Genomic DNA, 21,249 nt, shown 5'->3' with positions numbered 1-21,249 from the left:
AATTGGACCAGTATTTCTACGAAAAACCTTACGGGCGCAGTTTATCGTAACTTTTTGAAACAATCGCTTCCTGAATTGCTTGTAGACGTACCATTGGCAACCTGAAACGCAGTGTGGTTTATGCACGACGTGCATTTTAGTAGGATTGCTCGCGAATTTTTAATGGACACACATGGAGACCACCGAATTTGTCGCGGTGGACATCTCACTTACGGCCAGCTAGATCTCCAGACTTGAACCTTCTGGACCGTTTCCTATGGGGCCATTTTAAAACCACTAGTTAACGCCAATCCGGTGGGAAATCTGGAAGATTTGATAAATCGTATAATGGATGGGTGCAATTCAATAAAAAACAGTTCTGGTTTTTTGAAAGGGTTCGGCTGTCAATGAGAAGATCAGAAGCGTGCACCCAAGCTGGCGGCACTCATTTTGAACAATTATTGTAGCTTTGAATAAATTTCACGAAGAACATTTATCACCTTGTTTCTACGGAACAAAACGTTTTTCCTAAATAAAATCGTCAAAGAACAAAAAATTCTTAAAATTGCTCACAAAATAGTCGCCTAAATTTTTGCCTGACATTTAGGAAACACGCTGTACACGTGGAGAGCCAAAAGTCCCGCGCAAATTCGTTAAAAATTGAAGGAAAAGTTTTTCATGAACATGCCGAAGCGCATCAAAGATCGTTTTTAATTGTGCATTTTTTGCCGTAACAGACATACAAACAAGGTTACCCACGTAGTAGATAAATATGCTTTTTCGTCTATTTTTCATGGAACCTCATGCATATTATGACGTTTTTAAGTTCTTTGAGAAATTCTGAACATATTTCATGTAATATACCCACGTTTAATTTCGCCAGTTATGGAAATATTTGCGCAATATGGCAATTAGAGTGCTGTGCTAGATCGCCTGACCTCACCCTTATGCACTTACTTGCATAACAATATTTAACTTGTTCCAGAATTTTCATGAAAAATATTTCCTTTAATCTTTAACGAATTTGTGCAGAAGTTTTCGTCCGCTATGTATATTTGAAAACAAGTAAAGAGAAACTGCTACATTCTTTAAATCAAAACTGCCATTTGCCATCGTCACGTCCACTGATTATCGAATCACGGTCAGCGCCACATGCTCCGATCATATAGCCACTATCATTCATTACGTGAAATTAGACGAAGGTCAAAGATATGGCACTGATCCTGCTCCCTAGGTAGTGAAGTAGGTTCTGGATGCAATTGGCACGTACACTTTAACTGCGGTTTTAATTTAAGAGCCTTTGGCTGAAAAGGGTGGTTATCGTGTCATATCAATCTTGGGTCTGTGCGAATGATGGTGGTAAATTAAAGTTTAATTAGACAAACACAGAAAACGGAAATTAGAGTTCGATATCGAATTAATCGAAGTGATATCGAAACATTTCTATGAAGTTGACGTTCGTTTTTCATTTTTGTGCCAATTAATTAAGATTGCTAATACTGTTCCTGTTTACCAGTACTTCTGTAGGTAATATTTTGGTTCCTGCCAAAATTCAGGCGTAAAAAGGAGAAAATTCGGAGAGGAAATGACTAGAAACTATTTAAATGGGCAACGAAATGGCGGACGATTTCTATCCTATTTCGACTCAGAATTACACAGATCATTTCATTACCAAAATTAGGTACTTTAGTTTGAGGTATTCGATTCTTAAAAAAGGGCCATTATCACTAAATGATACATTTACTATCTAACTGATTTATACAATTCCTAAAATATTTACTAAATAAATAATAAACTAAATGCATAGAATAGCGGTTGTATTAACAAGTATCTACACTAATTTACGCCCCTGTAATGACGTAAATACATATATTTCGACTCATGCAAAATTTACCTGCAACTTTGCAATAAATACCTGCACCTCGTTGAAAATTACCTTTGTCCAGTGGATTCCCTTTGGGGATTGCTTCGCTTGACCATAAAGTAATTTATTTGCAGGATGTCACATTTAGTTAAACATCTGTAACTCTACCAAACTCGTCCGAATATCAGGGAACATTTAGGACATAGTTTGCCAATTCATTATATGCATCAGCTGAACGCAAATAACTTTTAATGGCTTCGGATTTTAAACGAGTTTTAGCTCATTTCGAAATATTTAATTAAATCGGACACCGCAATGAGGCTTTGTTTTTAAGAATTAATTAAACAGGAGGTCACAAAAGGATTGTAGGGTGCAGGTGCCGGTTATTTACCAGATTAATAAATTAGATTCTCGAAGAAAATAAATCACGACTGGCTAATGGCAGTTTCCGTGGTGACTTCAGATTCTGCGTTTGACTTCCTATTAGTGTCGATTTTCTCAGTCTCAGAAAGCAGCCGAGACTCTTCATTTGAAGAGTCGCCTTCCTCTTCCTCTTCAGCTTCCTCATTTACTTCGGTAGTTTCATCAGAATCAGCGTTGCCTTTGCCCTTCTTTTGCTTCCGCAGCTTTTCCTCCATCTCTTGAAATTTCATCGCTAAATACCTGAAGAGGACTCAATAAGTTTACATTTATTTTCCTTCGAAAGCTTCGTACTTGTCAACTAAGGGCCCGCTGTAATCTTCCGGGAACTTAGGGGACAGAGGGATGATGTATTTATAGAGTCGCTCGTTTAGTACATAGAGCTGAGCCGTTGAGGCGCACTTGACATTGTACCACCAATCGCAAGTGAGAGCAACTTGGCTGAATATGGTCCCGTTGGGACACAGGAAAGAGGCCTGACCTCCGTTGAGATCGCAATAATGCCAGACCTGAAATTAAACAGAAAAAGGTAAATGATTGAAAACCGAGTGATCGCTCTTCAAACGAATGAGCGGTAAATTTTTGGAAAACTCAAATCTGGACACGTAAAAATGAATATTTCGCATGAAACCCTACGGCTTTGGTGTCCTAATTTATGTGAACAAATACAAATTTTGCTGTTGTCCGGACGAATTATCTGCCTATCAGCTATATTAATGGCGACCTTCATATTTCATTATGTTTTATGTCATTGAATTAATACGTATTCCATCAACACTTCGACCACTAATTTTGGGTTAAATCAGGGAGTATTGAAAATTATTAACACTCATTTTATACCTAATTAATAATTCTAAAATGCATTCATAAGACAATATGAATGCGAGTAAATCACAGGAATATATCATGCAAGTTCCCTGCGGAACCGAATTTCATTTACGCAACATTTTATCACGTCGGACAGAACCGTATAAAGTGCACGATTCATTCTCTGGACCAAAAATCTCTTGACTCTTGAACTTTCTTTTGCCGTTGCGTGAAAACCAATTTCGACCAAGAAATTCCCCAATAGGGAGTAAATATAAACCCGACGAATACACATATGTACTGGGTGTCCCATTTAAAGCCGTGACTATTCAAAAACGGTTCGAATAAAAGTTGTCCAGTAAAGAGGGACATATGTCCTGAAGATAGTGACTTTTAGCCAAAAAGTAATTTTAAAATCATTTCAAGGGTACATTTTTTTCTCAAACGAATACCCCGTATTTTTTTTGCAGATCCTTGTATACCTTCAAAAAATGAATATCTCTTATCTTGAAAAAATGTTTATTAGACGTTTTGCTGCAGAGTTATCCTTGATTTTTGTCAAATTTTTGAGACAATCGAAATTATTATTTTTTTAAGTTTCGCAATGCATATTCTATCTAAAACTCATAACAATTCATCTATCCAATTAAAAAAATATATATTTGTAGAAAAAAACATATTTTTTTTAATTTGGCGAATTAATTTAACATTCCGATTTGAGAAACTCATGGAAGCAAAAATGCAAAAGAATATCCTTCCTGCTCCAAACACGTCTCAAGTTTTATTCGAAAAGAATTGTTTGCTCTGCGCAACATCTCTCCCTTCATTAATTCACAATTTTCAATTCTCCTTTTCATGTCGCATGCAGTTGTTGGTACTTCTGCATAAACTTTGTCCTTTAAAAAACCCCAGAGGAATAATCTGCTGAGGTCAGATCAGGCGACCTAGGAGGCCAGTTCACTGGATCGTCCAATTCGTCGATCTGGACGCATTTCATCTAGAACCTCACACATTACCCGTCTAATCGCAAATGAAAAGTTTTGTAACAATTCCGGGACATTATTTTGCAAGAACTCGCGGTACGTTTCTCCATTCAGGTTTCATTCAATGAACAAAAGGTCCAATTAAGCATTCCCCAATAATTCCGCACTATACATTCACTGACCATGATCTTTAATGTTCAACTTATCTAAGCCAGTGTGGGTTTATGGCACTTCAAAAATATAGATTCTGGCGATTCACTGCAACATGGTTTGTGAATGTTGATTCATCCGAAAACAAAACGTCGGAGAAGTAATTTGCATCTTGATTTAATTGCTGCTTCGCCCAATTACAAAAATTGGTTCGGTTTTCAAAATCAGCTCCATGGAGTTCTCGACGAAGAAAAAATGTGGTAAAGATGGTATTTATTCACCTTTAAAATTCTTTGGACACTTGTGTTTGATGTTCTTGAGCCAGCAGTACTTTGACGACAACTTACGTGGGGATCGAAGGCAACAGCTGCAAGAACTGCTATTTAATTGCCCTCATGTGATACACTTCGGCAGCGATTACGTTTTTTGTTTCCAACGTTTTCGTTTCTTTGAAATTTTTAAATGACACTGTAGAAAGTCATCCAACATGGAACTCTTTCATCCGGAAATCTTTCAACGAAGTTCTACTGACCGACTAACATCTCTTCCAGCCTCTCCATAAATAAAAATAATTTCCAATTTTTCATTCGAAATATAGCGATCCATTTCGATTATTGAATTTTAAAATGAAAAGAATAATTTTTGAATAATTTCACGCAAAATAATTAGTTTAATTATCGAAAAAAATATCGAGTTCCTGTAGGTCTTGTTATAAGGTTTTTTTTAGGAAATATTTTTTTTAATAGAAATATATTTTTTTCAATTAGATAGAAGGATTCTTATGAGTTTTAAACAGAATATGTATTGCAAAACTTGTTTTAGACAACATATGCAATAATTTCGATTATCTCAAAAACTGGACATAAAAATCAAGGATAACTCTGCAGCAAAACGTCTAATAAAAAAATTGTTAAAATAAAAAAAAATAATTTTTTGAAGGTCTTCGAGGATCTGTAAAAAAACATACGAGGTTGCCATTTGGAAAAAAAGTTGCCCTTGAAACGACGCTTTGGCCAAAACTCGCTATTTCCATGACGTGGCCCCCATTTTCACCGGACAACTTTTATTCGAAACTTTTCCATGCAACGTACCGTTTTTCAGCAATTTTCAATCGCAGCTTCAAATCGAACACCCTCTATAAATAATTTCATTGATCAATTTAAATAGCTTAAGCTTTATCAGCCGAAGCAATTAAACCAACCTTGGCTTTCGCTTTGGAAACGCTCCAAAAAACGCGCTTTTAAGTTGACAAAGCATTTATTGACCTACAATTCATCCATCCCCTATTATGTCCCACTTAATTAACCCCTCTGGAAGATTTACCTGACAATTCGTATCAGGATCCCCGAAAAACCCTTTATAGCGTTGCGTCTTGCAGCTGAAAGTGGTTTTGGGAATGTTGGATAAAGCAGGGTAGTCCACGCCCGGCTTACCTGGAGTGCCCCCATCGGGTGTGTCGGCAACTTCACCACCTAAATCCACCCCTGCCTCATTGTCGTACTCATACTCATCTTGCGCCACCGCAGGTTGATGCACCTTCTGCTCGTACAAGTTTTGTCAGTTTTTAAACTGTTTAATAACACCGGAATTTGATATTTAACTAGACGTTACTTTTGGCGTCTCGGTTAAAAAAACAAAAGCCGAATGCAATGTTGCCATATCTATGAATACTGTCGCTCTTTTTCCCAAAATAAAACTTACCTGTCTATCTTTCAAGTCATTCAAAATCCTCACCAAAGTCTTAATACTGTTGTCAATATTATCAGGGGTCAAAGTCTGAGGTAATGCATTAGATTCCTGCAACTGTTTCAGCAGCTCAGCCAATGAGGTCGTCTTCTCCTGCTTTTCCTCATTAGGAGGGTTGGACGCATCCGAATAACTTGTGTCGTACTGAACCTTTTCAGTGCTCGCAAGTGGTATTGGAGGTGCCGCGGTTGATATTATTGCTGGGGTCACTGTCTGATATTGATAATAATTCTGGTACTGCTCTGGTACCTCTTCTGGAGAGGGAGTGACCTGATGTTGTATTTCATAGCTGCCCTGGTAGGAAATGGGCACTTGGTAGGCTGGCCTTTGAGTTTGGTAGTGCTGGGGTTTGGTAAATACCAATGGTATGAACTAAATCGAAAATATGTTTCAGCAACAACAGTTTTAAATGTCTGTGATAATACCTTCTCAGCTACATAATTCTCTTCAACAATGGCGGCAGGTTTATTAGGTTTTCTGCTGATTACTAACCCCTGTTGTTTAGGGCGGTTTTGCTGAATCACAAAATAGGCTTTAGGGCGTTGTTTAGGAGTATTTGATGGGTTCCTTCCTGGATGATTCATAGGGTAAAACGTCGGATATTTCAGGACTTTTGGCGATACTTACCAACCTCGGGGGTGAAAGGGATGGGGATGCTGGATTGGGGCACCTCAATGGCGATTTGGTGCTGTACAAAAGGTTTCACATTTTCCCTGTAGGGCGTATGTATAGGTGCAGGAGTTTGCTCCATTATAGGGGTGGGCATTTGATGGAGGTATCTGAAAAAAATTTAGAAAAATGGAAAACACAATTAAGAACAAATATCGCAATATGGCAACATGGTTCTTCCCTCGCCAGCTTTCGTCATTTTATCTATAACCATGTTAAATCTGAAACAACTGAACCCAGCCTTGTTGCCATTTTTTTGAATTTGTTAAACTAACGCATAACTCGAACTTGCTAGATAAAATAGAATAAACGCAATGAAAGTTATACCTTGGTGGTTCCGCTTGTTGATATTTCTCTACCTCCTCCTCCCTAACAGGAATATCGATATTGGTTGCAGTAAAGGTCTCAATTGTGGTTTTGGTTGGCTGTACTTTATACCTCGGCGCCTCGTAGTTAAACTCTTGCGGTGGTAATTTTTGAGGTCGTTCCCTGAACCTGTATTGAGGCATTAACCTGTATCCGTAAGGAGGGTTCTTCTGGTGCATTGCTTGTTGCCTTAATCCGTATTTAAATAAATTTTCAACTATACAGCTTTTTCGAATTATTACCTTAATTTTAGTTGAGCTAGCTTCTCGTATATGGCACGCAAATCCTGCTGTGGGGACTCTTCCCTGGTATTTGCATTATTTTCTTGTTCCTGTTGAGCACTTTCTGCCAAAACATAGTAGTGGTTTGGGTTGATCATCGGCCTAAAAGGTCCGGGTATGGCGTTTGTTTCCAGAAATGGCGTGAACTTTTGATTCGGTTGATAGAGGGTATCTGAGGGCCTAAAGTGCTCCACCTGCTGCTTCTTGGGAGATTTGCGGACATTTTCGAAGTCTTTGAATTGCTGAGCAGACACCCCGGCCTTATGAGGTCTATAATGTCAATTTTTTCCGCTTGATAACAAGTAATATATCGCCGATATTTCATAAATACTTCAGGGGAATAGTTAGAAAATTCGATTTATTTGCGGTTGATTTGTATTTCATTGGGCCTGGGAGAAGAAAGTGGGACTATTTCTCGTCAAATCGGAAAGATCAAAGGAAAGTTATTAGTACGTTTGCCACATGCTCAGGTAAATTTGCGAATTTAACTCCCAACATGTCTAAGGTACGCTTAAATTCAAATAAGTTTGAGACTTAGAATAGGAAAAGAATTGAATTATCTCCCTATTAAACTGTAGCTGCGTGTGTGTGCAATACGTTTTCGAAATTACCCCATTTGAATGATTGAAAGAATGAATTAACAGTTCTAATTTCTCTACTAAAATGCTTACCTATTAAACGGTTGATTGAAGTAAAAGTTCTGATAAGGTAAAAGCCTCTTTTTGCGCTCTGATGAGGATAAAGTGACGTTAATACTTCTTAAGGCTTCGTCTGTGCTACTTTCTGTTATTTTGATAGTAGAAATTGCGACCGAATTGGGCTTATCGTGATGTATCGTTGAAACGGCTGCTGTGAATGTATTACCTAGAAAGTTGAAATCAAATTGTTACAAATATATGCTTGTCTTGTTTCAATTCAAAATTCATTGCAATTTAATTGATTTTCCATGTCGAGAAAATGCAGTTTTAAGCTCCAACTAAAGCTCAATCCACGCTCTTTTCCCATTGTATTTACCTTTTGGATTGAAGAGAAAAACGCAATAAATGGTTAGGTACTTTGGTTAAATTTATTTCTTTTTAACCGCGTTTATTTTTTTAAACTGCATATAAAGTAGAGTTCAAGTAAACGTTTTGTGCAATCGTGGCCTCACAAAGGCTGAAATTACTCGAAAACCCTTAAAGATGACAAAAGGATTTCTATGGGTATTTTTAAAATGTAGCAAATTCATGAAAAAGTGGAGTTTTAGCGTGACAAACAAAGCAAAAGAATTTTCCCAAAATTTAATTGCCGGGCGATTTACCGGACAAACTCGCGGGTAACTGAAATATTCATCGCCCCATACTGCAACAGTTGTGGTAAAAGGCCTGTTGAATATTAAACTGAAAACTAAATTAATTTAAGCTCTAAGAACCTTGACAAACAGGAACAGCATTATCATTAACGAACACTACGTAAGCTTCTGAATAAAAAAAAAACAATAAACGTGAGAAATTACAAATCTCTGTAGTTTTAACTATAATATTCCATTTTTCGTCTATGACTTTCATTTTACTGCACAGCTTGGTGCCTCAGTCCTCAGTCACGACTAGACAAGACTTACTTAATCTGCGTATACTTTCCTTCCTGGTGCATTTTCTGATAGACTTATGATCCAAACCACAAACTAGTCTGTGCTTGGTGTAGCATTAATGAATATTACATTAGAATTACATTAGATTAATAATTGCATGTCGGCTATATATCTCAGCAACTCTTTCCGGCTAGTGATTGGGGCTTGAGGGTACAGGAAGCTGATGTTATTGCAAATAAACGTAATTTATTAAGTAAGAAATACCGAGAATAGGACCTATGTAGCCTGAGAGTTTTCCCATAGCATGCTTCTAGAGACTGAAATATCTATATAAGTGGGTACACAGTTTTGTTTGTGAACCATCATCGAAAATTAATTGCGCCGCAAAAACTCCCCTTTAGCAAACCCCATTAAAATGCTATGGGCAGCTTCTGCATTGCTTTCAGCAAAAAGTTCTCAATTGACAAAGTAAAACTTCCCGTAAAAAATATTTTAGTTGAAAAATTTGTATTTACACGTTGTTTAATTCGTTAAACAGTTGTTTTGTTGAAATCCAGCTGCCTGGATCGGTCTATTCCAATCCAGATGATAAACATCTATTGGAAAAAGGGCAGTGGTCTCAAAACCTCTGACCTCACGTCTGTTTCACTGCAACTTGTAGTTGTTAAATTGAGCTTCGTTCAGCAAAACGTAAGACTTCATTGCTATCAAAAGTAGTGCCCAGTGGGTTTGTTGCCTATTTCACGCTGGAACGGTCAAATATTAAGATCACAGAGAAATCAAGAGGAAATCTGTAATCTGAAGATAACGTAATGTCAAACAAGAGTAAAGCGATTGATTCATTGATTTTTTGGCAGAGGGAGGGGGGACGGGAGCTGCAGATTTCATTGCTGTGTTTTGCCCCCGATGCAAGAAAAATTGTCCAGAAAGGACGTTCAGGAGAGAGAGGGCCTCCATTTATTTTTCCCTTTGCTTCGCGAATTACTTGACCAACGATGTGAGGGGCACTTTTTTTTACTTAAAGTAACGGATATTTCAACGCGCTCCCCATTCCCTCCTTATTATTCAGTATCTTTGATGTTGCTAAATTGAATAATTTGGATCTCGTATGCGATGCTGTAACTGGAGAGGTGAAAATTTAAATGGTGTTGCGGAACGTGGATGTTTTTGGGATTTTAAAATGCCAGAAATGAATAATTCATCTTTGCTTGTTCTCTGCCCATATAACAGAGCCCCACACTAATATTGTTCAGAAATTTCTAACACCAAACACTCGGTAGTATTAATTCACGAATGATAAATTTTGATTAATTTCAGGTAAAAGACGTACCAATTTGCTTCATGAGGAAGTTTAGACCGCTTTGTTGCCTTGAGTCCCCGCAACACCAAACGATTCTCGACCTTTCTTTTTTCGCTTTTTGGGCGTTAAAATTATTCAAACATGGAACCGACTGTATTAAACGCGATATTTATCTCAAACCTCATCGGCTTCCGTAGAGCGAAAACTGACGCAGAAAGCGTTCAAAATTACAGAGTTACGTTTACTGAACCTCCTAGAAGATCAATTAAGCACTTAGTGCAACATCGGTTTCGTGCGTTGAAGAAATTGAGCGATTTCTCTATACGGCACCGCCAAGAAATCACCAGAGAACTTCGAATTCATCACGGAACGTGCGGAAGTAAAATTAATAAATCATCGCTTGTTTGATCTGCGTACTTAAGTCAAGAGTTAAAACTCCCCAAATGAGGGTTCGAGGGAATGTTAACGTACAAACTCCTTTATTAGTTTTAGTGGGGAAATTGCCTTTGCCCCCCTTTATAGAGCCAGGCGGAAAGTATAACAGCGCAACATGAAAGTAATGGATTGATCATTGGGGATCTCGCCTCAGATGATTGGGAAAATATTTTCAGAAATTTATGTACATGCTGTATATTTCTGGGTGGAGGAAGAAAAATTGGAGCGATGCCGCATATGGGGAAATTCACAGTTTTAAACATTCAGCACTGCTTTTTTCGCGTCCGCAATCCCACTAATGCCATTAATTCAACCCCGCAAAACACAAAGTAGAGAATTGAGTTTATTTCTAAATTTACAACTCGCCGGACCGTATAGTATACAATATATGGACAGCACATCTAAACAATCGAGTTAGCTCCAAAGCTGTTTCATATGCAGCTTGGTTCGAAACTGATGGTCTGCTAATTAAGGGAATATTGTCGGTACCGGCTTTCCGATAAACTTTTTGAATTATTAATTAAAGCATTGACGATCGCACGTGTCACAAATACTACTAATTTCGACGGACGCTACTGAGTAGTGTCTCTTCTTTGAGCAACGAAAAATGCCGGCCCAATGAGGTTCCAACTGGGACTGTCAATTTTTTTGGGGCAAAGCTTGTCGGGGCCGTCACTTTTGGCCGAGTTGGGAGTACGAGGAAAAATCGGCCTTTAGCTGAAATGTGAAAACGCAGGAGGAACGCCCCCCGCAGTAATCAATTACTAAGCAAATCTATGCAAATTTCGTTAAAACAACCTCGAGTCGCTTATTGACACTGCGAACGATAAATAGCAGAATTGAGACGTTGTGCAGCAGACATTAAGAAATCCGGAATAACAAACAAACAAAAAAAAAAAGAGATATTTAGCATACGTCTGGTTGCCGAAGCGTGGCACATCTACGGATGGAACGTACGGGGGCAATTTGCGAAGTTCGAGGCACCTTCGGCCCCCTTTAATGGTGACATCGACCCTTCGAATATGTGACATTCCTTTAAGAACTTTGTATTGATTCGGCAAGGCGTTTCGGTAATTTCGCTTATCAGCTATCGATAATTTCCATGTTGAAAAAATGCTCCGTGCCCATATTTATTTGACGACCCACGTATCAATCGAAGAGCCGCGATATTCGTTTGACGGATTAATATCGCACAGTGGGAGAAAATGCTTGTTATGTAGGTCCATGGCAGAATATTGTTTAAATAATTGCCTGCATATTAAAGAATGTCAAGGTTTCCAGTTGTTTTCCTTAACAGATGTCCGCAAATATGAATTACCGATATTATACAAGCTTTCGATATTTCGGATTTCTTATCGATATTGAGCCTTTCGATTCGTGAAAATTTTGGCCGCTGTAATTTCCATCGATACGCTTTACCAAAATCGAGGTTGTTGTTTTCTAGTTCGCCCCGTGTGACCGTTTTCTTTCTTAACGTTGATAATTACTTTGCACCAATTTGCAATGGTAATGGTGAGTATTTTACGAAAATTCAGTCCAAATTAATCGTGTTCTTGAGTAATGTCCATATGAACCTTGTTTTCCGTTTAATGAAACTAATTCGGTTATTTGCCACGTTACGCCACATTCTCTATTTGCAACACGACCCGTGACACGTCAGACACTTGTACTATGAAATTGGCTCTTTAATAGCCCATTAAACTATTTCATTCTAGTGCTCCCGCTTCAACGTGATTTCAAAAAATATTCAAAGAAGAAATGGATTATATGGAACGTGAATTTCTCCGGTTCCTCGCCTGTTAAAGCATTGAAAATATATAAAATAAAAGCGGGTAAAGCATATAGAACTCACTGATGTAATATTTTAGAGATTTAATAACTTCAAAGCAGGCGGGAAATTTTAATTTTCACTCCACGTGGAAAATTTCTTTAATTTTTTCCAGCTCCTGGACTTAATTAAAATCCGAGTATGATTGGCACTTTCCACCTGGATAATGTGTTTTCGAATTTTTCGCTGTGTGCGTTTTGAGCGAAAAGTTCACAAGTGAGTTTCCTTCTAAAATTAATTCAACAATTTCCTTGGCAAACGAAAAATGACACCTTTCTCTTTCGTGAAGTATAAAGTCACAGACGTTGGTCACGAACATTAGTCATGTGGGTGTGTATGGGAATGTGACCATTTTTAGAGAATTGAAAGGAAATTCCATCTCGAGAAATAAGTAAAGCGGCGGCAACCGAATTGGATTTATAGGTGCTGCTGGAAACTATCACAATTAAGATTTAACGAGAGTTCATAATCTTCTTAAGTGTAATACCATTCGTCGAAAATTTGAAATGTTGCGTTGAAATCCTGAAATTCAGATCGGTCTATTGTGTCGACAAGACTTATCTCCTATTGTGAAGCTATTAATGTAAAAATATTTTGCTCAGATTAAATTCTATAAGATCCAAAATAAATCATCCGAGAGAGAAAGGCGAAATAAGTGCTTTTAATTCACCGAAATGACTTCCATTTTTCGTTTTAATGGCGTTCTGTCGCAACATATTACTCCGTTTTAATTAAATAATTTAAATTGTAAATTTTTGATTGGCAGAGGTTCGATTATACACAACAAACGTGGTTAGTTCATTTTCTTTTACTTTTTCAATATTAAACGCCATGGGAGATCGTTTCTTTCATTCGGCGACGTGAGTTGCTTCACAATACTGGAATTTTAATTTTATTGTTGTACATTTTAGATCTAAAGATGCTCCCCGGCATAGATAGAACAAGCAATTTTACATGAAAACATCATGTTAACGCGGAAATCTCTAGCTGCACGAGGAATAAATAATCGGAGAGGTAAACCTAGACATTTGTGCACGCGATAACTATAGTTTGGAGTTTGAATCTTTGGGCGTATGTCGAATTAGGTAGCATGCACGTCTGTGCGAAGAATGGGGGACCGTACTATTCAAATAACAAAGACAAAGATATAATATGCATGTCGTCTACGAACCAGACTAACGAGTCAAAACTGATGATGGGAGTCTATGAGTAGAACAAAGATGGTAGTATGAACGTACGTCTTTGGCTTGGTTATTTGTTAGAATTCTAGCAAGATTAGAGGCGTGATAATGTCTGTTAACGTTTTCACTGTGTTTCGTATAGTTGTAAACAGTTTTCGTGATTTTAATTTCATTTTTCGGGTGTTTAGTTCACAAATTAATAGTTCATCTCCTCATTTTTTACCCGCTCTTGTTGTACCAGCTTTTTCGATTTCAATACAAAAACATAACATTTTTGAAACGCCACTGGTCAAATTTTATTTTGACCTTAAATTGATTCGGTGCATACAATTCGTATGTATGACGCACATGCAAAAATTCAGAGTGCAAACTGTACTTTCTACGCTTAATTTGTCAAAATATAGCAGGTCGGGAGCATTGCTCGAATCGGGGGCTTTCAATAAAAGCGTCTAGATGTTCGAGAACTTTCAGAAATCACCCTGTACCGTAGAATAATGAAAATCGGGAGAAGTAGGTATCTGGCCCTCATGTAATCATAAACTCATATAAGCGTAAGTCGTAAAGTCGCTCAAAATAACATTCAAATTTGGGCTTATTTGAAAAATGAAAATAATCAAATTCTTGTTGTTAAAACTGCTAGCGATGTCTCGTACGTCTCTGATTTTTTAGATTCGGTGTAAGTACTTATAAGTAGTAAGTGCTAAGCTGACCCTTAATAGCTACCTAAGGCGTTTCGCATGGTGCTGATTTGTACGGAATCAGAGTTATAACTTCTCCTCTCAAAAAACGTTACTTAATAAAAATGTGAGTTATTTAGGAGTCGCAGTGACGTAGTAGAAATTTCGTTAGGTTTTAAATTTACTTAAGGAAAATAATTTCATATCTGGTTTTCATAATCGAAGCTTCGCACGGCACTGGCATTTACGTAAACGGGTTCATAACTTTTTAGTTAGAAAAATACAGAACCAAAATTTCACGATGTAGAAATTTAGTAGCGTAACACAAATTTAATCAATGTTTTTAGTAGAAATGGATTTTTTATGACCTTGTTGGTATTTGCCATTAATGGATTCTCGTTTTCGCCCACACATTTAACAATTCCCCATTAGATTTCCAATTTATCAAGATATTCCTGATAACCGGTTAAATTTGTACACACATTCCAATCAAATCTTGCAATCTGTGTTTTATACAACACACAACCAAAAATCAAAACGAGTATGTTATGGCCAGTAAAGGCTGCTTTTTCTATTCCTATTTTGATTCTTTAGATAGAATTCCTCTTGCATGTGCATAAATCCAATCATCAATTTATGCCTCTTAAAGTGTCCATTAAGCATCAATCTCAACACTGCCTCATCGATCATGGCCATTAACAGATGATTAATTAGCACTTTTTAAAGTTGGCAAGTTATGTATGTGTATGTAAGGAAACTAGTTACGTTAATCTACATCAAGATCAATCATTATCGTTTCTTCAGCTTGCAGCTTGAAAATTGCGTATAATCGGCTTTTTTTAAAGAGATTAAAGATACTTCGACAAGCGCATGGATTGAACAAGGAACTGTAATGCATTGAAAAAGCCCATTAAAAGTAATCTGAGACGGTTTTTGCTTCGGCTAAAGGAAAGGCACATATACGTTCACTTAAGATTTACATGTAATAAAATCAGTCCTACATGATTAGCCATTCGTATCCATTGTGTAACTTAAAATTGCCGTCAATAGCAACAAAGATGACTCCTTGATGGAGATCTTTACTAGATTTACATATATAGCCCTGTTGAATGATTGATACGACTTCAGCTATAGTCTTCATTGCGTGCCATATGGCAGACGTAAAGAGTAAGTTATTTAATCAAAAGAATATCGGAAGAAACATTGACCTTGTCCACTTTCATAAGAAATTTTTTGAAGCTGGTATTATTGGGGACACTTCTTTGTCGTGTAATTTGCACGTGTATGTCACGTTTTCTTCGTAAAGATATCAAATGTATCGCTCACAAGAAGAAGTCGCTTTCTACGTCAATTTGGCGAGGTACTGAGCCTTGGCGGTAGTACCGCACAAATAAGTTTTTTGGTTAATAACTTGGTTAAGTAGTAGGTGCCTTATAATAGATGTTAATAATAGGAATGCTCTTCTCTTGAACGGTTTTAATTTTCGCTTAACAATAGGTTCGTTTTCCTATAAAGTTCCTTAAATAGTGCTTTCCATGTTCTATGACACTACACTTCACTTTCTTAAATGCAGAACAAATTTCGTTTAAAAATTCATTTGCACGAGGTGAAAAACCACGAACTTCGAGCTTTCTCGGGAGGTGCATCTGCGCGACGACGACCGAGTTCACCATTTGTCCAGAAAACATTTAACAGAGTGGTGATTTTCGTGTTTTAAATTAAAGATAAGAAAAAATGAACACACATGTACATTCCGATAGCCGTATTGCATCTCCATATGTATGGGGCAGCAAATTATTCTAATCCCGGCGGCATGCGAACGGCACGCACCTTTCAGGTGATCTATTTACCGAATTCATCCCCCCGAAGGCGAATCGGGCACATACGAACAACTGGACGCCTATTTACAAATCGTTAAATAATTATATGAATATTTATTTATGAAAACAGATGGGTAAACGAAGGCAAGTCACGCATAAAATCGATGCATCTGAATTCGCCGATGTTGTGCTTCCATTTCGGATTCCCAGACATCATTTCCAGATTAATTCATTTTCAGATGGGTCGTCAGGTGTGCTCCGGTCCGTAATTCTTTTTTCGACTTTTGCATCATTTATTAGTGCGGACTGTTTGAATTTTGAGTCGTCTAAAATGACCAATGTGGAAAAAACAAAGCCGTGACCCGGATGCGAAAAATGACACTGTCAGCGCGTGAAGTAACGTTAAGCATTTCACGTAAATGGTGAACCACTAAACCAGTTCGCGTGTACGTTTCCGTAATGCGACAGGTGGAAAACGACAAAGTAAAAAATCCGGAATGAAATTGCAACGATGCTCGCTATACATGTGACACTTTTCTATGGCCTATAAAATTACGCAATGTGACGTGAAGGTTCTTAACATCTTCTCAATTTTATGACTCAAAAAATATTTCCTACTTGAACGCAATAATACGATAAAAAATACAAACTAGGAAATTCTTGAGAAACGTTTGCCCTTCTGTACGGGACAAGTTGTTTAATTGAACGTAGACGAGTAAAGGCAACTCATGACGTTAGAATTAAGGAAAATATTTAATAACTTTCTATCCAAAAATGCTTTTTGGAAATAACGTTAAACGTTGCATCGGTAGTTCGCAAAACACGTCACCGCCCAAACTTATTGGAGTCTCGATCCATTTTCAATTGTGCATCTCCAATCAATTTCGACATATCTGATTTTTTCCTGAAAATTTTTCTAGCTCCTCCCTAAATGGCAGCGTCGCGCTGCACCAATGTCTCAATGCCGGGACTACCACTGCAGGAGGGCAGCCTCACGTGACCACCATGCACATTTACATGGCTGCCACCGTTAATAAAATTTACTTTTTTCTAAACTAATAGTTAACCATACACTTTCGTTTGATCAATTGTGCCGAATTAAGAAACGTTAGCTCTTCCGCTTACATAAAAAAAGTCATAATTAATCTAATAAAAAAATCCCGCGGTCAGAACCTGTCAATGTACGTGTTTGCTATGAGAACTGAATGCATTTTTCATAATCTATTTACCTAGAAAAAAATGGCGGACGCTAGACCAAGCCACACCGTAACAAATGGAAATTCATGACTCTGAAATATGAACAAAGCCTTTGGTAAACAGGAATTTGCATTTTTGTTTGCCCTTCTCGATGCTTATTTATACCTACATTTGAATTTTTAATGGAAAATCGCTAAAAGTGCAAAGTTAATCCCTTTTAAGGTTTCGTTTGAATAATTGGTTTTGCGCTTTAGAGCCGAACTTCAAAATGGGTAGTTTGTCAAAACAATGTTTAACACGTTTGCATTAAAAAGCAATATAATGTAGTGTCCAGAAGATAAAGGGTCATGTGCGTAATTATCCCCAAATGCCGATAATGTCACGCAAATGCTAGATTATTAGCAATCAGGTCTCGAATAATATAAGAACGTAGATGAAATGTAGATGAGTTTGGGTCGTAACTTTCGAGCAGTATAAATTCAATGTGTAATATCAAAATATTAAGATGCCGCATCATTTATATAAATGTACCCGAATTTTTGAAGAAAACTACATTCCAATCCGATCTATATCTATTTAATCGAAATACGTTTCGTAAACTTGTAAATTAACGAGAAATTGCAATTAAAACTTGAAATAAAGAAGTATAAAACAGCAATAAATCCGCACAGTAATTGACACCTATACCTCGACATTGTCGCAATTTAGTCAGCACGAATAAGTATTCCTTACTCCGATTTAGCACCTTTCCTTTCCCTTCTATATCTTCTGAGTCTGTTAAACATAAGAGTTGAGAAATCGTTACGTCAGCGTACTCATAAAGATAATTAGAGTTGAAATTTCAGGCTTATTTGACAGTTAGACAGACTCTAGAATAATATGTGCATTCTCCATTTTGTTCAGAAGTTCTCAAAATATATCTAAAACGAGAAATACAATTCTCTAACTACAAAATAGCAAAACTTAAAGTCATTGCATTTGATTAAATCTATAATGCCTTGAAATGATTGAAAGAGCAATTAAATCGTACGAACTTCATGTATGAAAAAAAAATAGCAAAAGGGCAATAAATTCGCACTGCGGTTAGCACCTACGCCTACCGCCAATGACGTAATTTGGTCGGTACCAATAAAGGCAATTTATGGTTAAGTCCTTTTCCCTTCTACCCTCAGGTCCTGTAAAACATTTAAAATAAATGGTGGATAATAGCGTAAAATCATGAACATTGGGAAACCCTCGTTGTGTCGCAAAGAGGTGTAGAATTGCGGAGTTTCTTCTCTCTGTAGCTCTTTTATATAAGGTAACAGCACAGTTACCATTTTGTGTATTGGTACGTTTGATGGGAATTCTGCAATTATTGAAAAAGCAATTGAAACTCAAAGGAGATAATAATTAAAAAATAAATGACAATAAATCCGCTGCTAATTAACACTTATGTTCAACATTCACTGAAGTGCAATCGCAGCACCTCTCAGCGTCAAGTTCTCTTTAGAGCTTCCATATCCGAGATATCTTATATACAGGGTCCTGCAATAGTACGTTAGACTTGTTCAGTTTCTCTACCATTTTTTCCTTTTACGGGATTGCAGAGCACATAAAAATTTATTTCCAGATATTACTTTCTAATGCACAGAACGAGCTCAAAAAGTGTGACGATATAAAAATTCGTTGGCTAAAATGGGACGTACCAAATTGTTTTGTTATTTTCGGAATTCTCGTTAAATTTTTGGGTCGGTTTGTGTAAAATGTCCTATGTTCAAAATTGACGGTTTCCGAGGTATTCGGAGAAATTTGACAGCTGCAAGGTTCCACGGAAATCGCTATTGTGCACCAACAGCTGTCAATTTTGGAATCGGTCTCCTCGGGATCGAAGGGGATCTAATAAGCTACATTTTGACGTATTTTAATTTTTAAAAAACTGCAACCATCAAAATAGGTCTCCGAAGGTTCATGATGGTACAAATATATATATATAATAATGTTCTAAATGTTTGGCATGTTTACGTAGGCAAAACGTGTATGTTTGTGTAAAACGTGCAGAACATTACACACGGTTGAGTACTCTTCACAGGCCCTCGGTCAGTGTTAAAATGCCACTCGAGCATAGAAATTTGTGCCGCATTTTAAAAACTATTAGAATAATTTTGCCTCACATTGTCACCGTGTTTGGATTACATTTCAAATATTAAATTCCAGCTTTCATAAACTACGAGTAGAATAACGTATGTCTAATTCACAATGTGGTGACATGACGTGCATTTGCATTTCATAGTGTATTATGTGTACGCTCCAGAATAAGTTATAATTTTTCCAATAAATCATTTTCGGATACCTATATCATTTATTCGAATCCACACACTTTAATGACTCTTTTGTGAAATATCTATGATTTAATTATTAAATTATTTATTTTGCTCGCGATCAGTTCAATGAATACATAAATTTTAGAATAATTTCGTATTTTGTTGTTAAAATTACTTCCGCTGGAGCTTTTTGAAAATTATCCTTTGTTTTTTATCTGTATTATGGCGATGCAAATTTCACTGTTGCAGCTAATTTTGTGTTTGCAAAATTGATTGTCTATAATATACGCTCATAATGATCGAATTAAAATACATTTATAACTTGTAAAGGAAATTTAAACCCAATAATGTCAGTGTAATGAATATTAACTTACAAATACATGTCAAGAGCACCGCATGAATCACCGTTGTCGCCATCATCACCACTAAAATTGAAAGTTAAATTCCATAATTCCATTCACACCCCTAATCATCACCACCCGGTACACGCGAAACTTGACCGATAGCGGAAAATCGCCATACGCAAATGGTACTGCTATGCGGACTGCGCCCAAGAGAACCGCAACGAAACAAAGTGGTTCCGACGGACGAAGAAGTGGTGCAATGTCAAGAGAAGAGAAAAGGAACCTGCCTCGTACAGCCTTGGAAGGACGTAGTCGTAATTGTTTGATTAGGAGCTTTGTGGTCACTGATTAGCTTGATTGATGTATTGTTTACAAAGACAAGCACTAACTGTAATTCTCATTAGAATTCCTTGAATCTGTCAAATAGTGTCAAAACATAAGAAAGTTATAGTTCTTTGGCAGGTAACGTCACGAGATCCGGAGGCGTAGGTAATTTGAAACAAAAGAACGTCGCGTTGTTGCCATTTTTGGCAGTAATCGTGAAGTATTATTTGCGGAAATAACGCATTACGATTTAGTAATGCGGATTAATACTGCAGTTGCGATAACACGTAACTAGCTATACACGTTATACATATACAGGGTACTGCAAAGAGATAGTTCTAAACTTAAAGAAGTTATGGGGGACGTTGCGGCGAACACTTTTTGCGTAGCAACTCGGAGTTAAAAAAGAGCCGTTTTGGCTCCGAAGTAATTTCTGTCGGGACGATTTTGATATTCAACTTCAGTGAATAGAATAGATGCTCAGATGGGCTTCCCCGTTGCGATTCAACTGGCCCGAGGCAGATCTATGGTATATGAACCAATTTTGTTATCAAACCATTTTCTACGGGATTGCACGTGATGAGTACCTTTTAGCCAGATGAAGGATAACAATGTTTCCCTGAAATTTATTGGCATAAACAATGGAATCCTTCTTTCCATAACGTTGCAAATACTCAAGGAATTCCGATGTAATTTGGAGCGTTTCTGTTGTTTGAAAAAAGCACTCCCTGAAAAGGAAAGAGAGAAACTGAGGATAACACACTTGTAGCAGAACTCCAGAAATTCAGTGAATTTTGCAGTAATTTTTAGATCCGCTGCAGCTTCTGAAACTAAGAAATTTCCGACAAATTTAATATTTATTTAATAGAAATTCTTGTTTAATAGAATTGTAGAAAATAAACAAAAATACATGTAATTTTGAGCACATTTGTACATACAAAACAGTGATAATCCACTTTTCACAAAACGTATAGAACTGTTAAATAGATTTTCTTTGCGGGATTT

General features: G+C 37.1%; 1 protein-coding gene across 2 annotated transcripts; it reads right to left on the bottom strand.

The window, feature by feature from the left end:
- Nucleotides 1-1,533: 1,533 nt before the first annotated feature.
- On the bottom strand, nucleotides 1,534-20,175 carry LOC136343546 (uncharacterized). 2 transcript variants are annotated; one of them, XM_066290325.1, is made up of 10 exons: nucleotides 19,951-20,172; nucleotides 7,937-8,129; nucleotides 7,227-7,535; nucleotides 6,946-7,173; nucleotides 6,577-6,728; nucleotides 6,375-6,520; nucleotides 5,905-6,321; nucleotides 5,527-5,742; nucleotides 2,558-2,772; nucleotides 1,534-2,506 (listed from the first exon to the last, which is right to left on the bottom strand). In XM_066290325.1, exons 1-10 carry the CDS (start codon nucleotides 19,994-19,996, stop codon nucleotides 2,269-2,271), a joined length of 2,160 nt encoding a protein of 719 aa, XP_066146422.1. In that variant the 5' UTR covers nucleotides 19,997-20,172; the 3' UTR covers nucleotides 1,534-2,268. The 2 variants fall into 2 exon arrangements, 1 of the variants encoding a protein (XP_066146422.1); XR_010732799.1 differs by having other exon boundaries at nucleotides 2,337-2,506; nucleotides 5,637-5,742; nucleotides 19,951-20,175.
- Nucleotides 20,176-21,249: the final 1,074 nt, after the last annotated feature.

The sequence above is a fragment of the Euwallacea fornicatus genome, chromosome 15 (assembly GCF_040115645.1).
Source record: "Euwallacea fornicatus isolate EFF26 chromosome 15, ASM4011564v1, whole genome shotgun sequence".
Taxonomy (NCBI): Eukaryota; Metazoa; Arthropoda; class Insecta; order Coleoptera; family Curculionidae; genus Euwallacea; species Euwallacea fornicatus.
This window is presented reverse-complemented; position numbering and strand designations above follow the sequence as displayed.

What these genes read in the sequence shown, in the direction of transcription:
- LOC136343546 (XM_066290325.1), bottom strand. Translation starts at nt 19,996, where the DNA reads ATGATGGCGACAACGGTGATTCATGCGGTGCTCTTGACATGTATTT. An exon ending in GGTGCTCTTGACATGTATTT is followed by an intron (nt 8,130 to 19,950) that starts GTAAGTTAATAT and finishes TCAACTTTCTAG; the next exon opens with GTAATACATTCACAGCAGCC. An exon ending in AGAATTATGTAGCTGAGAAG is followed by an intron (nt 6,322 to 6,374) that starts GTATTATCACAG and finishes TTTTCGATTTAG; the next exon opens with TTCATACCATTGGTATTTAC.